At 40.4% G+C, this 25804-nt stretch overlaps 1 protein-coding gene across 1 annotated transcript in view; it reads left to right on the top strand.

The window, feature by feature from the left end:
- Window positions 1–24255, top strand: part of LOC148508416 (sulfotransferase 2B1-like) — a 34134-nt gene extending 9879 nt beyond the window's left edge. Inside the window, exons 2-6 of the mRNA XM_088444468.1 lie at window positions 10861–11072; window positions 14420–14546; window positions 18244–18338; window positions 19745–19925; window positions 24093–24255. Coding sequence (XP_088300594.1) covers window positions 10861–11072; window positions 14420–14546; window positions 18244–18338; window positions 19745–19925; window positions 24093–24211 — 734 coding nt within the window. The 3' untranslated portion in view covers window positions 24212–24255. The remainder of the gene's footprint in view (window positions 1–10860; window positions 11073–14419; window positions 14547–18243; window positions 18339–19744; window positions 19926–24092) is intronic.
- Window positions 24256–25804: the final 1549 nt, after the last annotated feature.

Genomic DNA, 25804 nt, shown 5'->3' with positions numbered 1-25804 from the left:
TTATTGGTCACCCTCAGAGTCTTGTTTGCTAAAGGCTACATATGTTCATGTGTGTAAGGAAGGAGACACAGTTCACAACTCTATGCACCACACGCATCTCCATGTCTCTGCGTTTATTCTACAGACAGTCTCCTTTATAACGTACCACGCAACACATGGTATTCATTATCTGCAGTGAGACTATAGCTCTGTTTAAACATTGGAATCGCATACCTTACCATATATGTACATATGCTTTTCTGTGCACTTATAACAGGGTCTGTACAAATAATTAACTCCATCCTGTCCTGTGCACCCACTCTCCATGCATACATGGCATACAAAATGGATTCTTATTCCAAAATGGCTTCTACATATTCCCCCCTTTTGATTCAAATTTTACATACTATTGTCTTTCTAGCTTACCTAGCCATGGCCCAGCCCCTATGTATCTGGTCCCTACTTCACACAAGTTATCCCTCCTAACGAGGTAGCTGCATGGGGCAGTGCCCATTCAAGTCCACATAGGTGATGAGTCCCTTAGTTCCCATAATCCTGTATCTTCTTTTCATCCGTATTCCTGTAAAAGCCTTCAATTATTTCCATACATTGTTCACATAAGTCACTGCCAAGCAATGGTTCTCTTGTCTTTCAAATTGCACAAAAGTTCTGGGTATGTCCATGTAGCAGGATCATAGTTGTCTTTGACATTTCTTTAGACGCTTTAAACCTAGAACAGTAATCAAGTGTAAGTATTTTCCTTATTAGTCATATATCTATCCTGACAATCATGTAGATGACTAGTAATTTCAATCCTTTAGCTATTAACATGAAAATACCTTAAAACTATTCTTCTGTTCCCTTGAACCAACTTGACATATTCAACCATGTAAACTATCCATTACTATCAATATTATACTCTGGATCATTATGCATCTTCCTAAACTGGTCATTCAATTTCTTAACTTTCTCTAAGTGTACATATATCGGGTCAGATAAATTATCAGCTATATAATTACAGCAAACAGGTCTCATTATTTTACACCTACTTCCCTGTGTAACTGTGAGATACTCAAGGATCAGCCTAAACTGTCCCAAATCCTTCATCTGGAATTTCAATTAATTCATAATTATTTCAAACACATCAAATATTTCATCTATAACAGTATTAAATAGTCTGGCTAAAACTTCTATATAGTGACCATTCTTTACACTAGGTCTGGATATTGATAAAACTAGAAACAAAACTATAACAAGAACGAATCATAGTATACAGTACATCCTCACAAGCCATTGTCTGGCTTATGGCCTAGCAACATATATCAATTCATAACTTCAAATTACGCCAACTCCCCTTATATAACGATCTTGCAGTGTGAGGCAAATGCAAATTTTCTTTTCTGCCGCCTTTACTGTCATCGGAGTAGTTAGGAGAACTTGATAAGGACCTTGTATCTGGGTCCTAGGACTTTTCCTTAGATGCTTCTTTATCACGACCCAATCACCTGGTTGTAGTTTGTAGGTGCTGCAATTGAATTGGGATCTAGAACATAAGAAAACACCTGGTGGTGGACTTTGGTTAGTTTCTATTATATATGCATCACATATTGAATCAAGTTACTATGCTCATATTGTAACACTTGTAGGAAATCACATCTTGTTCTAGCAGTTTTACCAAATAGTATTCCATAAGCTATCATCCTACGTTTCACACTGGGAAAGTTCTTGACTAACAATCATATTAAAAAATAAACATTCTAACAAACTTATCATAGTTCAATTTGACTGTATAATTCAGTCTTTACACTCTCATTGCTTTGGGTCCTATTTATTCTCAAATTCTCCAAGATACATTCTAAATATGTCTTTAATAAAATGTGTACCTTTGTCACTCTCTATGACCTCAAGTACTTCACATGTACGAATTATTTCTGTCATTTATTTTACTTTTTTCCTATTGTTTCTATTGTGTTTGCTACCCTGCAAGACCATAGTCAATTTGACAACAGGTCTGAGCACAGAACATACCCAACACTTAACCAACTATATAAAATCAATCTTTCGTTTCTGGAAGAAATAACATCTGTAAGGTACTCCTTTCTATCTTCTTCTAGTACCGTGATCACTTTTCCTGGGCTGTGCAATGATTAGGGATAGGCTTATGCAGCCCAACTGAAGTCTGGGGCTATCCAGTGCTTCTTGGCTATTTTTACCATAGCATCTCTAAACTCATGAGTGCTTCCATGAAGTATTTGGGCTCAGACTGAGAGTAGTGCACGTGGCAGACAGAGGTGGTGCTCAACCATCCATCCATCACCCGAAGTCATGCACCTAGTCTTTCCAAGTTATACTTCTCTCTCTCTGAGGAACCTGTAACTGCAACTTTTAACAAAATCAGGTTCAATGTTTCTGCTGTTTCTGGTCGCCAATATCAAAATATCAGGTAGGTATATTACTGTAGCCTGTTTGGCCAACTTGGTTTGCTGGAGCAGTTCCTCTTCTGGGGTATGTTCTCTGATATGTGCTTTTGACCTTACTTAAAACTAAATTTGTCGGCATTTGAAAAGCAGCAAACAAAAATCTAATACAAACTATGTATAATCTTTCTATAATTTACAATAACATAACTTATCGAAAAAGATTTCATTAATTCAAAACAATCATTATCATTAAAGAAAGATGAAAAAAAAAAAAGTAATCATAATTTTCATCTTCCTGTGTCTCACTAGTCCCCTGTGGTTGCTAGCTGAACTACATATAGTATTTGCATTAGGGATGTGCAGACTCGGACCCTTCCAATTTGCATATGCTGTGCTGCTGGATCTTCTCTCATATGCCAGCATCATCCCCCACAGTATATTTCCTCCCTCCTCTTGAATACATGAGAAACGAAGTGACATCTGGATTCAATCTTACCTAACTGCTGTAATGTAGCAGAGTTAACACAAGAACTAAGTTACAGTACTTTTAAATTCCTGCTGTCTATCACCTTTTAAGTACAGTAAAATAAGACCTAAAAATCCTCTCAATTGTTTAAATATCTTTAGTACAGGCACTTTTTGTACAACTTTTTCCCTCCCCCCCCCTTGGGGTCCAGACATACCCTTTTGGTTAGGTTGGGTTGGAGCTTTGAACCAAAAAAATTGTTTCTGTTTATTTTACTTAATCCTAAACTTTAATATTGATCTGAGTATCTTAATCAAATCGGTTAGAAGCATACAAAAAAACGTCCTGGCATGTTTTAAGTAGTGTCAGTGTAATTCTAGTTGCATGCCTGTAAACAAAATTAGTTTCAACATCCTGACTTTTCCAAGGGTGATAGTACCTATCAATCCATCAATCCCTTGATCTGTGTCTATTTTAACAGTTTCTCATGATATTATACAACTGAGGATAATTTCTCTTCTATAACAGGTATATTATCACATTCCCTTACACTCCAGAACTTGGAACATCTGGAGTGGATTATTGGATTTTTTTTTCTTTACATTTAAAGCTTACTTGACCTGCGCAACTGTATTGGCAATATGCATTCCTATGGCTCCTTCTAATTAATTCATTCCAGTCATATCTAAACAACAACCCTTATTCTACCTATATTCTTAGATTTGTAAAATTATGTTCTTGTTGGTCGTCTAAAACCATCAACATTTTAATTTGTAATCATGCATCATTCAACAGTTTATAGAAATCATGAACTGAACTGATAAAACATTTTGTTACTAATGCATTCAACATCAATCCTTTTTCCAATCTTGCAATGCACATTTTTTATTTATGGGCGTCCCCATGAAAAAATGGCAATTCACTCACATTAACCCTTTAAATTCCTGCACAACTTCTCCACAATTCCTAGTACACCTTCACTACGCACAATCATTCACGCACGTCACATCTGATCAACACAATTGTTCCACACAACTCTACTTTTCTCAAGTTCACTTGACTCTCTTTTATCACATACACATGGGCCCATTTCATTCACAAGCAAACATTCAGTTACAGCACGGCAGCCATTTTCTGTGACATCCTGCATTCCATTGTCATCAGCAACGCAACTCTATCACAGCATGCCTTCACAATACAAATTAAATATACATTTCAAGAAGAAAAGAAAAACAAAACAAACAAAACACTAGTTATATAAAAAAAACACAACATTCCTCTTCAGTGATAATTAAGTAAGTGGGCATCTAGGGGTCATTTCTATACTCTTATTCACGTTTATTCCATTTCTCAATCAGACCTTTCAGTGTGTCATCTAGGTTATATTTATTAACCTCTGCTTCTGCTTCTCATATCTCATTTTGTGAGGTTTAAACCAGTAAGTCTATGGATGTCAGCTTTTTTAAACATTCATCAAATATCCTGCTTTATGATTCTCATAAAGCTTCTTTATCACCTGAGTGTCATAACTCTCAGGCACCGGCTTACTATCGCCGTTTTCCAATGCTATAACAGTCCCTCGTATAGCTGAGTCAAAGTCCCTTATGACTCAAATCAGACCAAATGGCCCTGTGATTATTATTCTCGTGCACAAGAACATCAAATGTTTATCTATAGGCACATCCATGCACTGACTTTTCTCCTGCCTCAGTTATTAACACTATTGACTGGATGTAACGTTCCTCCTATTTCTGAACACACTGGCTGACAGGGTCTCTCTTTCTGTTCTTTCAGACACTAATAATTGAAAAGTCATTTCTGTAAATGTATCCAATCCTTGTACCCATCTGGCGTACCTTTCTAAATCTAATGGAATTTCATGGCATTCTACTATTTCATAACAAATCACTGTGTGGGGCTCTCTTCTACAGTTAAATCAGTGGCTAAATCAAAGTTACTCCAAAAACACAATTAGGACAGGTTTGGTACATAACAAACAGACAAACAAGACTTTAAACATTCACCTATCATTCACTGAACATATAACAGATTATAACATGTTTAAATAACAACACCTTTAGGGTGACCAATAATTACCCAAGGATTGATTCCAGCAGGACAGACCATCAACTGCAATGGGGACAGATACCAGGAGGGCACAACTTTTCTGTTTACTCACCCAGGAAATTGTCCTGGCAACTCTGTCCCCAGAGCACGATCTCACATCTGCCCTGTGGTCAACACTGCTGGGCATCTCAGTGGGAATCTCCATGTTGTCAATTCTCCTCACTAGCTATGGCCAGCGAATTAGTTCTTTATTGGTCACCCTCAGAGTTTTGTTTGCTAAAGGCTACATATGTTCATGTGTGTAAGGAAGGAGACACAGTTCACAACTGTATGCACCACATGCATCTCCATGTCTCTGCGTTTATTCTACAGACAGTCTCCTTTATAAGGTACCACGCAACACATGGTATTCATTATCTGCAGTGAGACTATAGCTCTGTTTAAACATTGGAATCGCATACCTTACCATATATGTACATATGCTTTTCTGTGCACTTATAACAGGGTCTGTACAATGAATTAACTCCATCCTGTCCTGTGCACCCACCGTCCATGCATACATGGCATACAAAATGGATTCTTATTCCAAAATGGCTTCTACAACGTGTATCCTGGAATGGAAGCCTGTATCTGATGGATCTCGTCTAGACATAATGGAGTGTAATGGGGGTGTCGTGGGCATGTATCCTGAGTTGTGTGTATAGGGAAGGGAAGCCTGTATCTGACGGATCTCGCCTAGATGTAAAGGAGTGTAATGGGGGTGTCGTGGATGTGTATCCTGAGTCATGCGTACAGGGAGGGGAAGCCTGTATCTGAGGGATCTCGTCTAGACGTAAAGGAGAGTAATGGGGGTGTCGTGGACGTGTATCCTGAGTCATGCGTACGGGGAAGGGAAGCCTGTATCTGACGGATCTCACCTAGATGTAAAGGAGTGTAATGGGGGTGTCGTGGACGTGTATCCTGAGTCTTGTATACGGGAAGGGAAGCCTGTATCTGACGGATCTCGTCTAGACGTAATGGAGTGTAATGGGGGTGTCGTGGACGTGTATCCTGAGTCTTGTATGTGGGAAGGGAAGCCTGTATCTGACAGATCTCGTCTAGACATAAAGGAGTGTAATGGGGGTGTCATGGACGTGTATCCTGAATCGTGCGTACGGGAAAGGGAAGCCTGTATCTGACGGATCTCGTCTAGACATAAAGGAGTGTAATGGGGGTGTTGTGGACGTGTATCCTGAGTCGTGCGTACGGGGAAAGGAAGCTTGTATTTGATGGATCTCGTCTAGACATAAAGGAGTGTATCTGATGGATCTCGTCTAGACGTAAAGGAGTGTAATGAGGGTTTCGTGGGTGTGTATCCTGAGTCGTGCGTACAGGGAAGGGAAGCCTGTATCTGACGGATCTCACCGAGACGTAAAGGTGTGTAATAAGGGGGTCGTGGACGTGTATCCTGAGTCATGCGTACGGGGAAGGGAAGCCTGTATCTGACGGATCTCGCCTAAACATAAAGGAGTGTAATAAGGATGTCGTGGGTGTGTATCCTGAGTCGTACATACGGGGAAGGGAAGCCTGTATCTGATCGATCTCTTGCACCATGCATGCGGCTGGTGCAAGTATAGCAGCTAATGATGATAATTGCAGCGGCCAGCGTACGGTTCCGCTTCCACAAACACAATCCCCTGCACTAGCTGAACAGATGCTCATATTATTAGAAAGTAATACATTAGCATGCATTTATTCAAGCACTGGTCATCTGCTGCTAAACTCATTGATTTTTTTCAGATTTTTTTAATTTTAACACTTTTATTTACTTTCATGTGCCTGTATTTAGTATTGTATCTGGGTGGAATTTTATGTAATTAGTGATTCAGTAGTCTATAAATATTAGCCTTTAATACATTTTTAATAACTATAATTGGTTCTGTTCTAGAATATATGTGTGATACAAGTGCAGATCCTCTTTCTTCTAATTGTGGATCAGTGTATTTGGCATAAGGAAGGTATGGAATACAGTATACAGAAATACATTAGTTCAGAAACTAAAAATCCTCACATTAAACTGTAAAATAGTGGAATGAGTATAAGTTTGGCTTAATGACCCTCAACATAGTGTTGTAGTAAAGGATTTATGGATTACATGGATATTTATGTAGATGTGAGATAGGAATTTAAGTGTTACCTAGATTACGTTTGTCTCATTATCTCTAATGAAATGCATACTGATAGCAGAGAAACACGAAGGCTAAAGGTGGCCATACACGGTGAGATTCAAAAGTTGATCAGATCAGTTGTACGATTTCCCTTGAAAATTCTTCCCTTGTATTTAAAATGCAACTATTTCACATAAGACCATACGATTTGATCAATCACATCACATAATGTGTGTCAATTCCTACACGATCAGTTGAGATCTCTCTGCAAAACAATCTGATCTGCGATCCGACTAGACGACGGCAGGGACACGCATCGGGGTCGCAGAAGACTCAAAATACAACTATTTTCAAATGATTGGTCTGTCCAACCTGTAGAAACTGCCCAAATCGTGTGATCAATCGGCCCGTGTATGGCCAGCATTACTTTGGTTCTGGAAATTTCACTTAGCACCGGATGAATATCCACACATTGGAATTTTTGACTCTGCTGGACATTTTGCCAGCAAACAGGAGCCACTGACATTGGGACAGAACTTTATACATGTGAGTCGGATAAACTTCAGGTAATCATCCTACATTCATGAACTTAGCACTAATAGACTTTGGACTGCTAATTAACCATCTAGCTATGTATTCACAATTACATTAAATGTTAAAACTGATCACCTACAAATCCTGGTTTAGATACATTCATGTTCCCACATTGAACATTTGCTCCTTATGATATATGATGGCTTTAAGAGACTGTTAGTTCCACAATAAGTGCAATTAGGGTTGAATGTCATACTTGTTATTATTTTTGCATCTTGTTATTTCTTATTATCTGCATTATTATGTATAGTATTAAGACCATTTTTTTGTCAATTAGTGCTCTTACATACTGTATATGTTTTTATTTGTTGTAGTACTACATAGTGTATGCTCGGATAATGAATTTGTAGGTGTCCTGTTTTGCTCAATCTTGCCATTTGTGGTATCTGGACCTTTAGGCTTCCTGTTTACTGCCTTTGAATACTATTACATAAAGAGATTTAAAAATACCAAATGAAAATACAGAATGGATGATGAAGTGAGGCCAACAACAACATTGTAAAGGAACCATGGAGTTAATGTCACCTCTCACACTAACTTACAAAGCCCTCACCCAAAACTCTCCTATTTACATCACTAACCTCATGTCCCTTCACACTCCAGCCCGCCCACTTCGCTCCACCCATGAATGTCACCTCCCCTCACAGCTGATTACTCGCTCCCACTCTCGTCACAAAGATTTTGCCCGTGCTGCTCCCCACCTCTGGAACTCTCTCCCTATCAGACTCTCCACCTCTCTACAAAACCCACTTCTTCATCAAAACCTACCAACTCAGATTCTAACCCACTGGCCCACGCTCCCTGTCTCTCCAATCTGTGTCACCCCTGTGTGTCTCCCCCACCCCCGTTGTAGACTGTAAACTATCACAAGCAGGGCCCTCTTCCCTCAAATGCTTTTCCTTCCCTCGCTTCTACCACCATATTCTTCCCACTGCTTACAACGGCACCCAACCCTTCAGTTCTGCCACCCGCTGCTTATTTGAGCATTGTTCTGCAATGTTCTATATTTTGGATTTTATGTCACTTTAGTTCATGTTTTTGTTCACACTGTTACTGTTTTTGTACTTTGCATATCTATCTATCTATCTATCTATCTATCTATCTATCTATCTATCTATCTATCTATATCATATCTATCTATCTATCTATCTATCTATCTATATCATATCTATCTCTTTATCTATCTCATATCTATCTATCTCATATCTATGCAGTGGCGTAGAGAGCGCCGCCGGGCCCTGGTAAAGAGGGGTGTGTGGTCTAATTGCGGGAGGCGTGGCCACGTCCCCTTAAAAAACAAACAAAAACAAAACATACTTTTGCAGCACTGCATAGCTGTGCTGCGCACGACCAATCTCCCACTGCTGCTGCTGCGAGGGAGGGAGAAAGGAGGGGGGGGCGCGCCTTATCTGGGCCCCCGCCGAGCCCCTCTGGAAGCCCGGGCCCTGGTAAATTGTACCCGCTCCCCCCCTCTCGGCACCCCTGTATCTATCCATCTCATATCTATCTATCTATCTATCTATCTATCTATTCATCTATCTCATATCTATCTATCTATCTATCTATCTATCTATCTATCTATCTATCTCTCTATCTATCTATCTATCTATCTATCTATCTATTATATCTTGTACACAAATTATATGTGTCAGTGTGTTATAAACTTTGCAAGGGGCTGGGGGTGTTGTTTTGTTCTTTATAATGTCCATGTGTGTGAACATAATGTGTTTGTATGTGTGTACATATTACTGTTGCCACTAGGTACTTTTAGCAGGGCATATACTACCCTCATATACTTCATTTGCTATTTAAACCACACGCACATTACGGCAACCATGCCGCCAGCATTGTTGTCACGCCTATTTTTACTTTGCATTCGCTAGTAGAAAAACAGGGCCACTTGCTTGTGTCTGCCCCCTAGGCTGAAAGTTGCCAACCAGATCCTGATAATAAGTAGGAGCTGATTGGTTGCTATGGGCAACTTCTCCACTGATCCACTACGCCACGCTATTCCCTGCTTGACACATAAACCTTTTGTTCTCAGGCCCTGATTCAGAGCCGGACGCTCTGACCAGAGCGCTCGCTCTGAATCAGGGCCGTCCTATTTAAATTTGGAGCGGCCTTTTGGACGCTCGCATAGCTGTGGGTTACCACCCACAGCTTATGCGAGCGTCCATGATGATGGCTTGCGACGAGACCCTGCGGTAGGGTCTCGCTGCCGCAAGCCCTGGAGTGATTTTGGCTCTATCAGAGCCAAAATCACTCCGACTGACATCACTAGTGATGTCAGTGGGGACCGGCCCCAAACGGTAAGCGTTCCCATGGGAACGCCTCCGTCTGGCAGCCACACCCCCGGCACGCCCACCAAAGGGGGCGTGCTGTCACTCACCATCGACAGCACGCCCCCTTTGGTGCGAAACCCGGAGTGACAGCTTGGCTGTCGCTATCCGGGTCTCGCGCATGCACACGACGGAGCTCCCTCCGTCGTGCGCATGCACATTTGGGTACCATCGACCCGCTTGCGAGCGTCCTGCGCTCGCGAGCGGGTCTGAATGAGACCCTCAGTACGCTCACAAATTTTATCTTTTCTGTGGTTCGAATTTTGTGACTTAAGCAGTAAAATGCTGCCAGTTGTAGCTTAAATGTTTACATTTTATAGTGTTTTTTTAAAAAGGTTGCACTTTGCATATGTACTAAAACATAACCAATTTGATGAACTGGTCTATTTTAAAACAGATTTCAGCATCTGTACACAAGGATACTGCTGAAAAGTTATCAAGTGATGCTGAAGGTAGCCATACAACATTAGGTTATATGTGGTCAATTAATTCCTTAGTGAAATACCTGCAGAGAGATAGATCTATACCAGCCTGCCATGGTTATATGCTCTGTGAAGCAAAGCCTTTGGGGTTTGGGGAGAAATAGACAGGTTTGCGCTAGAAATCTGTTGAAATGTTTTCCAGTTACTGTAAATTTTAGTTTAAATATACAATATTAGCCAGAAAGTTTTCTTCAGTGTAGAAATAGTTCCTACAACTTACAGCACAGTTCCTACAGTAGCCACATCAGACATCAACTTGACATGTTTAATTCAGATAATGTAAAAGTGAAAGGTTTTGGTTTGTTTACAGCATTTGATCTGTTCCATTGCATACATTAATGGTTTCATGTGGATTTTTGTTTGCAGGAACCACCTGGATGATGGAAATCCTGAGTCTTATTCATAGCAATGGTGACTCTACCTGGTGCAATAAAGTCCCAAACTACATGAGGATTCCCTGGCTTGATGTTAGTGGGGTCGGGGAACAATTGGTTGATCAAAGTGAATCTCCACGATACCTTTCATCCCATTTACCAATACAGTTGTTTCCAAAGTCATTATTTTCTTCAAAAGCCAAGGTAAGAATTGTAAAGATAGGAAATACGTTTTATTACACTATGGGCCTGATTCAGCAAGGATCACTACTGCGAAAATGCATGCATTCGGCCCGATTGTTATGCACTGCACATGCATACGCGTTGCAGTGTGCGAACGTTCCACTGCGATTGGGACTGCGATCGCAATGGCTACACAGACCCAATCGCAGAGTGATTTACAGGAAGTGCCATTTGTGGGAGGTGACTGGGGGGGTGGTCTACAAAACGCAGGCGTCCCATTGCGTTTGGACGCCATTGCTGGGTCGTGCATAAATTAGCCACTGTGATGCCGTACGCAGTCTGAGGCTGTGATGGTACTCGATTGTACCGAAGGTTTTGCAGTCTTGCTAAACATTACGAATGTGTGCTAAGTACAGTGGGCGTCCTTGTGTAGTGCTGCGACGGGATAGCGATAGTACTGAATAAGCGACTTTTTAATACATTTAAACTGCTTCTTACCCCTCCTTCACCCAAACCATCTGCTACTATCTGTGCGCAAGATTTTGCTTCCTATTTCAGGGACAAGATTGATGAGATCCGAAATGAAATGGCTTGCTCTTCTTCAGCTAGTGACTTGCTCAATTCCCTACCTGAATCATCTGGCACATTCTTTTCATTTGATCTCACAAACGAAGATGAAGTATCTTACCTCTTCTCTTCCTCCTACTGTATTACCTCTACTCTAGATCCTTTACCCTCACAAATCAGTAAAGCTCTGTCTCCTGTGCTTATCCCAACCCTAACTAAAATCTGTAATCTCTCTCTCTCTACTGGCAACTTTCCATCACTGTTCAAGCATGCAGTGATTACTCCCATTCTGAAAAAACAAAACTCTGACCCCAACACTCTCTCAAATTACCGTCTTATCTCCCAGCTCCCATGCCCCTCCAAGCTACTTGAGAGACTTGTCTACTCCCGCTTCACACACTTTCTTAACTCACATAACTTATTGGACCCACTTCAGTCCGGCTTCCGTTCCCAACACTCCACAGAGACAGCACTGACTAAGGTAGTAAATGATCTGGTCACTGCCAAGGCTAAAGGCCATTACTCACTCCTAATTCTTCTAGATCTCTCTGCTGCTTTTGACACTGTTGACCACTCTCTTCTCATACAAACACTACAATCCCTAGGTCTTAAGGACACAGCTCTTTCTTGGTTCTCTTCCTACCTATCTGATCGCTCTTTTACTGTTCGTTTTCTGATTCTGCCTCCTCTTCACTACCTCTATCAGTTGGAGTACCGCAAGGCTCTGTCTTAGGGCCTCTGTTATTCTCAATCTATACCTCCTCTCTTGGCAAACTAATCAGTTCTTTTGGATTTCAGTACCATCTGTATGCAGATGATACTCAAATCTACCTATCTTCCCCAGATTTATCACCATCTGTACTGGTCCGTGCCACTGAATGTCTTTCTGCAATTTCATCTTGGATGTCATCTGGCCACCTGAAACTTAATATTTCTAAAACAGAATTAATTATATTTCCACCAGCCAATAACAGTTACCAAACTGATCTCTCTATCACTGTTGACAACTCGACAATCCACCCTGCCCCACAAGCTCCTACCTTGCTGTCATCCTTGACTCTGAACTGTCCTTTGTTCCCCACATTCAATCTGTCTCAAAATCATGTTACATACATCTAAAAAACATATCCAAAATTCGACCATATCTCACACAAGACACTGCAAAAACTGTAATCCATGCACTTATTATTTCCCGTATTGACTATTGCAATAGCCTCCTTACTGGTCTTCCCAAAAACAGGCTATCGCCATTACAATCCATTATGAATGCAGCTGCAAGGCTTATCTTCCTTGCCAAATGTTCATCGTCTGCTGCCCCGCTCTGTCAGTCCCTCCATTGGTTGCCGGTTTTCTACCGAATTCAATACAAAATACTCTTACTTACACATAAGGCTATTAACCAAACCACACCAACATACATCTCTTCACTCATTTCTAAATATCTCCCTGCCCGACCTCTCCGCTCAGCACAAGATCTGCGTCTCTCATCCCCACGCATTACTTGCTCCCATTCACGGTTACAGGACTTTCTTCGGGCTGCACCCACTCTATGGAATGCCTTACCATGCACAATACGACTTTCATCTAGTCGCCAATCCTTCAAGCAATCCCTGAAAACTCACCTCTTCAGGCAAGCTTATCAGATCCCAGAACCACCCACATAACCTTCATAGCCTCCATATGTAATTACATCCCCTTTCAAAGTTCACACACAACCTCACACATCGTCTTTCTCTCACATCCTCATGACATTTGGCCGACATTCCGGTGTAAATGGGTCATGCAACTGTGCATTCTGGCTGGACCAAAATGCAATATATAGCACCTATCCTTGTGTATCAATGCCTATTTCCCTATAGATTGTAAGCTTGCGAACAGGGTCTTCCTACCTATATATCTGTTTGTTATTACCCAGTTTTGTTCTATTAATGTTTACAATTGTAAAGCGCAATGGAATATGCTGCGCTATATAAGAAACTGTTAATAAATAAATAAATAGGCATGCTATCGCAGTTGAACTGCGTGCGTAATCGCAATTGCATACACAGTTGCGATCCGTAGTGAATCAGGCCCAATGCGCAGTATAAATAGCATATTAGCCAAAGTTATAAGTACTGATATCCTTGCAGAAAAATGCACAATGAATTGAAACAAGTTGGAAGTATGAGCAATGAGTCACTCAGAAGACACTACAATATTAGTGTAATCTATGTGGCTACAAGTTGTTGTGTCCTGTATCATTTCCAAAATGGAGTCTTTATGACAGGGGTGTCATGTTAGCCATAGCAAACATGCCTGATGAATTTCAAGCCCCTACGGCTAACACCATATGTATGCTTTGGGCCCCTGTATATTTAGGCAAGGGATCTCTGTACATTTGCTCTGTGGAAAGCTTTGCTCGGTGAGGGCTACTAACAGAACACACCAGTGCTCCTGTGCAGGAATTTTGAGCTTATGCTACTTGTTATATGCAGGAAAGCTGATACTTGCTCCAACAAACAAATAAGTCTGCCATGGGTGACCATATCTATATACAATGCATTATATACATTTTGGAAAACATTACATAGAATGTGTTTAGTTTTGCTTTACCTGTCATCAGTCCATGTACTGCAGTTAATGCCTAGATTCTGCAGTGCCCGTTACTTATGCAATGTTTTACCATATATACAGAATATTCTTTTCATTATATTAGTACAGGCTTTATACATAGAAGGGCAAGATTAAGGTAATGAAACAATTTTGGGAATGGCTTTCAGAGTCCCATTAAAGTACTACTTATACCTTTGTTGTACTTGTAGGTCATTTACACAGCTCGAAACCCAAAAGATGTGCTTGTGTCAATGTATCATTATGCCCACATGTCACATGTTATTAAAAAACCTCATGGCTTTGATGAGTTCATGGAGGACTTCTTGCAGGGCAGAGGTATGTATAACCATATCAGCTTTCCCATTACAATTACAGAGTATGAACTGAACACTGTCAAGGCTGCAAGAATAAATTATGTATTTTAATACCGTTCCAGACTTCCACTGTAGTATATTACCCTAACCATAACATTCCAGAACTAATTTTTATCAGTCATTTATAAAAGTAATTTCTGTTGCACTTAATGACATAAGAAGAATCCACTGTTCTATTGGTTGCAGGTAAGTGAATGAGGGTACAGCCCTAGGATAAGTGATGGGAAATAAGTATTTAACTACCAGCTGCGCTGCATGGAAAAAAGGTATCTCCCTTGCTGTATCAGACAGACAGCTGATATACAAAATGTTACTCCTCCGCTTTAATTGTAGCTGGAACCAGATATGTTGGTTTCAACTGACCATCAAGTACCATAGAGTGCTTCTGTTCCAAGTGGGAGGATATGGAAGCCAGCTATAGCAAAAACAGTTGGAGAGGATGTCAGGGGTTGAGACAAAAGCTTGTGGTAGATGACAGTTCAGGGTGTTTTTAGATTGACCTGTCCAGAGTTGAATGATTTGAGCTTGGAGGTTTACTGGTAAGGCCTCTACCAGGTACGTAAGATCTAAGATTCTATTATCCCAACAGATACAATATGCAGTGTATTTGAACTTTGCCGTGATATTTAACATCTCTGTTCAGTCATATAAGTCACTATATATAGCACAAAGTTCATTAATAGCCATGGACTGCAGACTTCCCCCCATCTGTTCTGTCTCCCCAGCAGTAGCAGCTGCTGGCAGTGCAGCGTGCAAGCCGGCTCCCACTGTGCATGCATGTTGGAGATGGCACAGATCTTAGACAGTTGTTTTATACTTGTAAAAAGACCCATACTCCGGGGCGGAATGGGATTGAAATGCTGGCGGCTGTTCAGCCACCAGTTCAAATCTCGACAGCGCGAGCCCGACAGCAGGAAATCCCGACAGCGGCAAGTAAGCGATCTAACCCTCCCCTCCCCTGTTAACCCTTCCTAAATTCCCGGGGTGGTGCCTAACCCTAACCCCCTTTGCCGCTCTCTAAAACTAACCCTCCCGGGGGGGGGGTGCCTATCCCTAACCTCTCCCTGGGGGTACCTAACCATAACCCTCCCCCCTAGGGGTGCCTGACCCTAAACTCCCCCCCTAAAACCTAATGCTAACCCAGCTAACTGCCCTAAACCTAACCCTCCCCCATGGCTAACAGGACTTACCTCGTTTGGGCATGCGTCTGCCTGTATTCCGGCATCGGTATTATGATAGGCATAGGTATGTCTATCATAAATCCTTTGCCCACATTCTGCAGTCGGGATTGTGACTGGCGGCCTTGCGGCCGCTGGTCACATAACTACATCCCGCCGGGGCACCTCAGTCACACTGGCCACAGGATGATGGCGAGATTCTCATCGCCTGTGATGCTTTCTTTTCTGACCTTGAATATGTACAAACATCCTGTACCAGAGGCTGGTTCCCAAAAGAAAGGTATGGATAATCGGAAGGCTGTGAGAACTGTCGAAATCATTAGTGGAGTAGTAATCTAGTCCTTGTGGGGACTGACTCCTAAAAGGAAGCATTTGCAGATATACTTAAGTTAAGGGAGGAGATATGTTATAATTGGGCGCAACTTCTGGAAATCACAGAGGAACCTGCTAAGAAGGAGAGTGCTAATGGTGATGTTGAGTCGGCTAGCAGTGAGCATAAGTGTAATAACCACTCCAAGGGCCAAAAGACGGGGTTCCATTAGATGTATAACTAAATAAGCAATGTATGTGACCATCTATTTGTATAGCAAGGTATACTTATTAAGTATACAACAATATAACTTATTAGGAATACTAACCCGCACCCCCTAGTAACATCGCTGCTCACATGAACAGTAATATATCCCTTTTATACAGTGGGTCTAATACAGCGTTAAGAGCAATGCAATATAGAGCAAATTTACACCTTTGCAAAACCATTTTTCACTGGAGATAGGGCAGATTTAAAATGTGTAAAGCGATTTAGATTTGGGAGGGACGTGAAAAAGTCATGTGACACGTGACAAAGCTAATCAGGCGGAGAGGGACTGCTAATTATCAAGCCAGCTGTTCACATTTATGTGGCCCCTCACTGTCCAGCTACAGATTTTACTGGACACACATTGCACCCACTGCTTACAGGATACTAGTGTCTCCTAATAGCTGGATCGCCTGATTGAACTATTTCAGTCTGGAAGTTGGATTCTTTAATGGCAAAAACAACAGACGCAAGTTATCAATGGAACATTTGATCACTGAGGTTATTGCCATATAATTTAAAGAGGATAAGGTATCTATACTGCCACTGTCCTTTACCCCACCAATTCATACTTCTTAGCTGCTAATGTTTTCTTACCAGCACAACACTAATAGACTTTTTTATGTGCATGTTCTGACTGCAATTAGTTATTTCAGCAGTAACACTTTTTGCTACATTTGCTACTTTTGTGTCACATATTTGCAATTGATTGGTGAACATGACCACATTGTTTTTTTAACTACATTTAAGTAAGTTATTTTCAGTGAGACCATTCATATTGGTAATAAATAATTAGTATTACATTACTGACACTTGGCATTTCTCATATTTACCTCAGCAGATCACTGGCAGCGCTGACTGTTTGATCTCTGTTTTTTTCTCTAGTTTGCATAATTACAGTATGTGGAGAAAACAAAGGGGGGAGGGAGGGACCTGCTCATATAAGTTCACAATCTATAGGGAAATCATTTTTAGTGTAGCTTTCAAAAGTTCAGTGACAACACAGTGGATGTCGAGTAAACAGCCTCATTGAATTTAGAATGGGACCAAGAGACTTTCATAATAGATAATGTGCAAGTCTAGTGCGGGCATGGGAGCTCATTCAGACCCTCTCGCTAAGATGCAAATGCTCGTAGCTGGCCAATATTTGCAATCTGGGCAATCGTATGCATCGCAATGCATGTGCGCGAACTACTGCGAAAGAACATGAAGCGCTCGCTCGCCCAGCATAGGCAGCCCATCTGAATGAGTGACAGGAGAGGCCGTTTGTGGGAGGTGACAGGAGCAATCCACTATAAACGGTGGGATGGAGGTGTAAATACAGCCGTGCCTGAGTGTTACAACGCCGTTTCAGAGGCAGCGTCATAGTACACGTCACTTGGTGGAGTTTCACACTGAAGTGATTGCAGTGCTTGTGGCAAGGTATAGTCAACCTCAAGAGCTGCGATCGCATCCGATTGTGCTCGATGTACCAATGTTTTCATGCGCTTCCAAGAGATGACGTGTGCAAGTGGGTCTCTTAAGAATGGCTGGTGGGTGTCTGCATACACAAAGTGATCGCGCGCCAAGACATAGTGGGCATGCTGATACCTTGTCGTGCGACTGTCTGCCTTGCTGGGTATGCGCTGGATTTGCATACGCAGGGTGCGAGCGAACGCATCTAGCGAGAGGGTCTGAATGAAATCCATAATCCTGTGAATGTGATAACGTGGTAAAGCTGCAAAAAAAGCTTTTATAATTCATCTTTATTGATGTGTATTATACATTTATCTTCTTTATTATCCCTGACGATAGTCTCAGAATCTTATATGTGAGAATATCTTTTAAGCACTAAATATACTATATTTAAAATAAATATTTGTTAATAATTAATTATTTATTTTCATATCCTCAATATCCTAAAGTGCCATTTGGTTCTTGGTTTGATCATATCAAAGGCTGGATGCAGATGATAGACAAGGAAAACTTCCTGTTTGTCACATATGAAGATCTAAAGCAGGTAATTGAGGTTCTATATTTAAACATTTTTATATAAAAACACACTGATTGTATGTTTCTGGGCTTTTCTTTCTCAAGATAAAACAAGATACCGTATATACTCGAGTATAAGCCGAGTTTTTCAGCACAAAAAATGTGCTGAAAAAGTACCCCCTCGCCTTATACTCGAGTCAAGTGTAGCGCTGGTAAGGTATGAAAGCAAATGACAATCAGCAATTTGCTCCCAAATGGACAAAAACTGTTGTTTGAACAAATTGTTTAGGGCAAACATTTAACAAACTTGTCTGACGTCCATTTTCATCTATTTTCTGGCATTTAGGAGCAAATTGCTGATCATCATTTACTCACATATGTTACCAGATTTTCATTCCAACCAATCAGCTAGTTGGCTGGTTGGACAGATAATCTTTAGATGTGTGGCCAGCTTAAGTATTGCTGTGTGTTTTGAAGAGAACAGCTGAATTGAACACTGCAGGAGGTAGACAAACTGTTAGGTAGCTCACATGGTACCAGTGAAGATGCACCAGTCGCAGTACTCTCGCAGACAGGGTAAAGAAGTTGGCTATGCTACAGATGTAACTACAGAATCTGGCTGTGGCCAGGAGCAGGCAAGAGCAATGTGTTAACAGTTAAAACTTTTCTATTAAAGGAATCTGCACATACATTTATTACATATTTTATTTGTACATTGTGTGGGTGTACAAAAAGGAGAAAAAGAAGGCTCTTTTGCTGGGGCACTCATATGTAAAGTTATTAAATTAAAATATAACTTTTAATCATGTCAATTAAGATAATGCTTCTTTAGGAGGTATCACAAAAATTAAATCAACATATACTGGGATTCCTATATAGATGGACGTTGTGAATAGTAAAAATCACCTATATTACCAAAGCTGGAAACGTTACATCTGTCATATGAAATAATTAGAAAATTCACAAAAACAAACAAAAAAGCATAAGCTAAAATATCATATAATAATAAATAGAGAACAATGGTTCTCATACAAATTGTGTGGGTGAAAAGGGACTTCAAACTGTTTAAATTTCATGCAGGGGTCCTCTGCTGTGGTCCTTTAGTTGGGTGCTGTGCATATGCAATCATTGGGCATGTGCAATAATAGTCTGGAGGCACTTAAATACAGGATGCCAGGAGGATGTCCTTATGTACAGACCAAAGGCATGCCAGAACTCAGCCTGTAGCCTGCATTAGATTGCCATGTCAAGTGCCACATTGCAATCCCCATCAGGACAAAAGGTGATCCACAGAAGGCAATGGAATGACTGATGGAGGAATCCTGTGAGAGGACATATCTTCCAGCTCATCTTGGCCTGCTATTTATTCAGTTCTTCCTATCCAAATTCTATATAATTCTTATAATCCTTCATGACTATGTTTTATCATTCCAGGACCACAGAGGAACTGTAAAGAAAATATGTACTTTCCTTGGGAAGGAGTTAGATGAACAAAGTATAAATTTGGTGGTGGAGAATTCCAGCTTCTGCAGAATGAAAAACAACAACATGTCCAACAACAGTCTAGTTCCAGACTACATTATAGATCCAAAAAACAATCATTTCATGCGGAAAGGTAACTAGCACTTACCCCTAAGAGATATGTTTAATGCTGCTGCAGTCACGAGTGATCCCTGAAATGATTAGTATATTAATAGGTGTTATCTAATAATGTTAAGGATCAATATTGCACCACTGATCACACCAAATTAACATTGTTTAGGAGTAGTCTACTACAATATAGTGGACTAGAGAAGTCTGGCAGAGAAAGTTTAATCCCAGCAACTGGGAGTATAATACAGGTTGAGTCTCCCATATCCAAAATGCTTGGGACCAGGGGTATTTTGGATATCGGAATATTCACAGCCTGCATGTAATTTTATACAATATTTTCTATAATTTAGTGGCTCAAACAAAGTTTATGTATATACATGAAATTCATTTATGTTTCATATACACCTTATACACAGAGCCTGAAGGTAATTTTACACAATAATTTTAATAATTTTGAGCATTAAACAAAGTTTGTGTACATTGAACCATCAAAAAGCAAAGGTTTCACTATCTCAGTCATGCTAAAAAATATTCCATATTTTGGAATTTTTGGATATGGGAGACTCAAACTGTGTTTTGTGGCCTAACCAAGCAGAGCTGCTGTAATACTATAGTTTGATTGCAAAAAAAAAAAAAAAAACATGTTTAGCAAAAAGTATCATAATAAAATAGAACAAGTTTTACTTGAATGCAAATAATTTTAAAAACTGGGGTGTATGTGCCAGTTTTCAGTTTATTTGCATTAGTGTCATATTTACGGTAGAGAACAACTATTTTATAATCCATGGTATTTCAATACCAACTGGGACAGGATCCGTGCTGTCTGAACAACTCTATTAAGTTATTTTTATCTACTTTCTCATCCCCTGGCATGATGGGGACTGCGTGATCAATCCTTGTGTCCTTCCTTTGTGTGATGTGGGGCAGGAAAATGAATTATTCCCTGGCCTAGTGCTGACTGGTGTAACTTGGCATTGTTTGTGTGATGTGGCCGGATCAATAACAATATAGCCTCCACCCTTTTATGTCACTAAGGTACTAAAGATAAACATGCATGAGCACAGGCTGCTTAATTATTATCTCAGTCAGTTTTATTTACCCACTTGTGCATAAGCATGTGTATCCCTAATAGTTGAACTGTGAGTGGGCCAAGAACACCGGGTTTGGGAAACACTGATCTAGAGCTACAAGCAGAATGAGTATAATCTCATTGTTAAATAATGTTAATCACTGGAGAACTCCTAGGGGCCTAATGATTTTTGGGGGCCTGCGAGTAGCAGTGGTGACGGGGGAGTGGTTGCAGAAACACAGTCGTGTTTGAATGCCATTGAATGGGCATGCATGGATTAGCCACTGCAATTGCATGCTCAGCTTGAGTTCTCACTGCGTGCGACGAGACTTGCAGTTTCTGCGACTGGTCAGACCTGGTGTAAGTGCATGTGATGGGCCGATGTGTTTCAGTGGTACCGATGTATACGCAGGACTGCCAGGTAGTACGGATGTGAGAAAGCAGCAGTGGGCATCTCTATGCTGGATGAGCTATGGCAGGCATTAGCATATTTTCGCAACTTCATTGCATGCGATTACGCAGCTGCGATCACAATTGCGATCCATACTGAATCAGGCCCTATATCACCAATACTTCTGTAGCAGTGAAAATTAGTCTGACTCAGCAGTGTTAGTATGCATGGGTGAACTTGAGTTCGCATAAAGACCCCAGCATCCGTCGGAAGGAGCCAAACTGGCCGGAGGGATCCGATCAGATCCTTCTTTGCAATCCTGAACCTCCTTCCCATAGGAAGGAGCGGGGATCCGAGAACAGACACAAGCTGAATATAGCAAAAGTTCCCGCTGTCAAGCTCTGAAAAAGTAGTATTTCCAGAGCTTGATCAATTTTGGTCCCCATACAATAGTACAATAGGACCATATCAGGACTAGTCTGCGTTACCTTTACAAGTAATGGCCCCGATACTTGATGTTAATTATCACCTACTTTTGTAGAAATTAAGGAATAATGAATAGGACACTTAAATAGACTAGAAAGCAGATTTATGACCTGCAAAGCAGACAGACCTGCCTTGCCTCTTTACATTGCAAGTGCACCTATTTATCTCTGAAGAATTTTTTATGGAGCACACCACTCCGCAATCCATGGAACAGAACCAAATCAATCTGCTTCTGCTTTTTAAATTAGTGAACCCATTTGAAAATGTGCATAATAGAGAGTGAAAGCATCACTTCAAATTTCAACCTACTAAATTTTGGGACTTACCGGTTCATTAAAAGGAGGAAATTTCACAGATTTTAATGATATATCTGACCATGTTGCTTTGCCTAAGTGAGTGTCTATGAATTGGAAAACCAGAGTCATCTACAGCATATGAGGCAATAAGCTTTGGCAGGCAGCACTAACAAGGGACTCCTTACTTCTTGTATATCTGAAACAAATGCCATTGTTCATGTTTCAGATATACAAGAAGTAATGCCTATATGCTCAGAACTCAAATTTTATTATAGATACAGATTTGAAAATTTGCAGTAAAATACTTTGAAGTCTTGGTAACAGAATGACTCTACTCAAAAAACTCACCATCTGCCCTCAAACATTTTCTCCACCTCTCAACCCAAGCTGTGATGCCACTTTGGAAAAATTCCAGTGGTTTGTGTTTGACCCAGGAACGTATGGCATTTTTAACAACCTCTATGTCTTCAAAATGTTGACCCTGGAGACAGTATTTGAGAGGGCCAAACAGATGAAAGTCAGAAGGGGCCAATCAGGACTGTATGGTGGATGTGGCATTATTGCCCACCCCATTTTGGCAATGGCCACAGATGTTGCCATCGAAGTGTGAGGTCTGGCATTGTCGTGGTGTAAGATGTCATTTGACAGTGGAATTGTTGATCTTTTTTTGGCGGACGGCTTCTTTCAGCTTCTTAAGTGTAATAATGTATCAATCACTGTTAATTGCTTGGTTTGGTTCCAAGTAATCGATGAGAATAACACCTCGGCAATCCCAGAAGAATGTGGCAATGACTTTGTTTACGGATTGCTGTGATTTAAACTTTTTTGGCCTAGGTGAACTTGGGTGTTTCCATTGCTTTGATTGTTCCTTTGTTTCTAGGTCATAAAGGAATACCCAGGTCTCATCTCCTGTAATGACATTTTCCAAAAACGTCTCAGGGTTGGCTTCAAAGTTGGTCAAAAGGTCATTGCACACTTCCACCCTCTGGGCCTTATGATCCCTGGTTAATTGCTTTGGAACCCATTTAGCACACATTTTACGATATCCCAAATCATTGATTAGTGTTTCTAAGGTGCCATGGCTACATTCAAGTTCATCACTGATATCTCTGATGGTCACATGACGGTCTTTCTGAATCATGACATCGACTTTGTGTCGGTTCTCTGCTGTCACCACAGTTGATGGTCTGCCACCACGAGGTTTGTCGCACACGGAAGATTCTCCCAATTGAAAATGCTTCATCCACCTTCTGACATTGCTATAGTCAATTGTACACTCACCATACACTTTTTTCAGTCTTCTGTGGATTTCTGTAGCACTGCAGCCTTCTTTTTCCAGAAATTCAATGACGGCTCTTTGTTTCATCTTGGATTCCATGGTATTTCTTGGACTACTTAAACAAAAATACATATATAGTTAGCAGACATATTAAAGTACAAACTGACAAAGTTTCAAGTAAATATTGTATATTATTTCAGAGTTATGAGCATTTAGGCATTACTTTTTGGACAACCCTTGGTGTAAACAATTCCAGTGTTTAGCTTAGTAGCTATAATAGTTCTTAAAATTATATATTTATCTATTAAAATATAAATCTGATCTTCCAGCGTATCGGAATTCTCATTTAAAATCCAAATTTTGCCTTTTGGATTGCAAAAATTACATGATTTTAGCTGTTTTTAAAAACTTTTTATCCATGTTTTTTCTTTATTTTTAAATCCTAAATCAAAATCCTTGAGGGTGGTTTTGCAAAACTAAAGCACGAAGATTAATCGAGATCCAAAACCAAAACACGGGGTTCAGGATTGGAAAGATGTGTACCCAGCTTAAGGCTAGGCACTCCCCTGACATTGAGTGTGGCTCGAAAATTATAATACAAGTATATCTCAATAACTATGTGCTTGTACTGCTATGTATATTAATGCTCTAATTTTCCTTTATGATAGGAATCATTGGTGACTGGAAAAACCATTTGACACAGAAACAACAGGAATATATAAATATATTTTACCAGGAGAAAATGAAAGAACTTAATGTTAAATTCAAATGGGATGAGAATTTATAATGCATAAAAATGTGGTACTAACAAAAAACAAAAACCCAAGCAAACAAGCAAGTACTGTAATTTTTATATACGGATATCAACTGTACTGTATTTCCTATTTATCTAATATTCTTATTGATATTGGGTTTTTAAAGGGAGAAGACAACTATGTTTGTGTTTATTTGAATGTAATTATTACCTTTATTTTGTTTCTGTATGCAATTGTATTTTACACGGTCAATGCAACTTTAGAATTTATCAATATCACTGTCCAGCCACAGACAGACCATCTTATGTATATGACACTTCCTAATAGTGCATTATTCTATAGAAATTATGTGCTGTACTGTAGCATTTACTAGTAACTCTGAAAAGCCCCATCTCCAGGCATAAACCAGGCATACAGTATATGCTACTGTTTTATTCTAGCCTTGAGCTGGTGCACACACTACAGTTTTCCCTCTGCAAGTTGTGCAAAATGTTTCTGCTCTAATTTTGTGCCAGAATTTTGTATGTAAAATGCTTCTAACTCTACATCAGCACTTGTTTGTGTCATAATGAAAGTACAGTTCACATTCTAAAATGATAAAGGTAATTTAAAAAGTTGAAAAAATTTACTTGTGTCATGCATCTATTTTTGCGGCATTTTGCACATTTGTACGTAGAAGCACACGTCTTAGCACATGGAGCCTGATTCTGAGTTGGGAAAAAAGTGAAAAAAACAAGTAGCTGTGAATCATGGACAAACCATGTACCAATACAAGGGGTGCAAATACATAGCTCTTTGCAGGGTAAATACTGGCTGCTTTTACATGTGGCCCACAAATGCTGGCCAGCTTTATTATTACTAGGGATGTGCGCCGGACCATTTTTGCCGGATTTGGATTTGGTTCTAATTCGTCGTCTGGCTTTGGATTTGGATTTGCCAAACTGCGGTGACTGGCTTTGGATTTGGATTTTTTTACAAAAATTGACAAAAAAAGCTAAAATCACATAAATTGGTCTTTTTTTCTTCCTAGAGTATTATTAACCTCAATAACATTAATTTCCAGTCAATTTAGACCATATCACAGCTTATAATATTGTTTTCAACATTATTGGCCAAAGGTTGCAGTGAGCTGACTGGTTACTAAGCGACAAAGCAGCGGCACAACGACAAAGACACCACAGTATAAAGCACATCTATGACACATTGCCACACAGCAGTGGCAGAAATGAAAAGTAGTGCACCCACCCAGTGGGGTACGGCCAGCAGAATCACAGTACTTGTTTACATAGTGGGCTACGGCCCAAGGAGTCACAGTGCACAATCTTATTCACATTACACCGCACATAGGGCCTGATTCACATTACACCATAAAGTAGTGTCTCTTATTTATGTTACGACACACAGTAGTGCCCCTTTTACACAATGCCCACAGTAGTGACCCTTTTACACAATGCCCACAGTAGTGCCCCTTTTACATAATGCCCACAGTAGCGGTGTCCCTTACACAATGCCCCCAGCAGTGGTGCCCCCTATGCAGTCCCCTTAGTAGTAGGGTCCCCTATGCAGTGCCCCCAGTAGAATGCCCCCCAGTAGTATGCCCCCCTTTAGCAGGCCCCCCCAGTAGT

Source organism: Taudactylus pleione, unplaced genomic scaffold (assembly GCF_031769625.1).
Source record: "Taudactylus pleione unplaced genomic scaffold, aTauple2 ptg000366l, whole genome shotgun sequence".
Lineage (NCBI taxonomy): Eukaryota > Metazoa > Chordata > Amphibia > Anura > Myobatrachidae > Taudactylus > Taudactylus pleione.
Note: the sequence above shows the minus strand (reverse complement) of the source record. Positions and strands in the feature narration are given on the sequence as shown.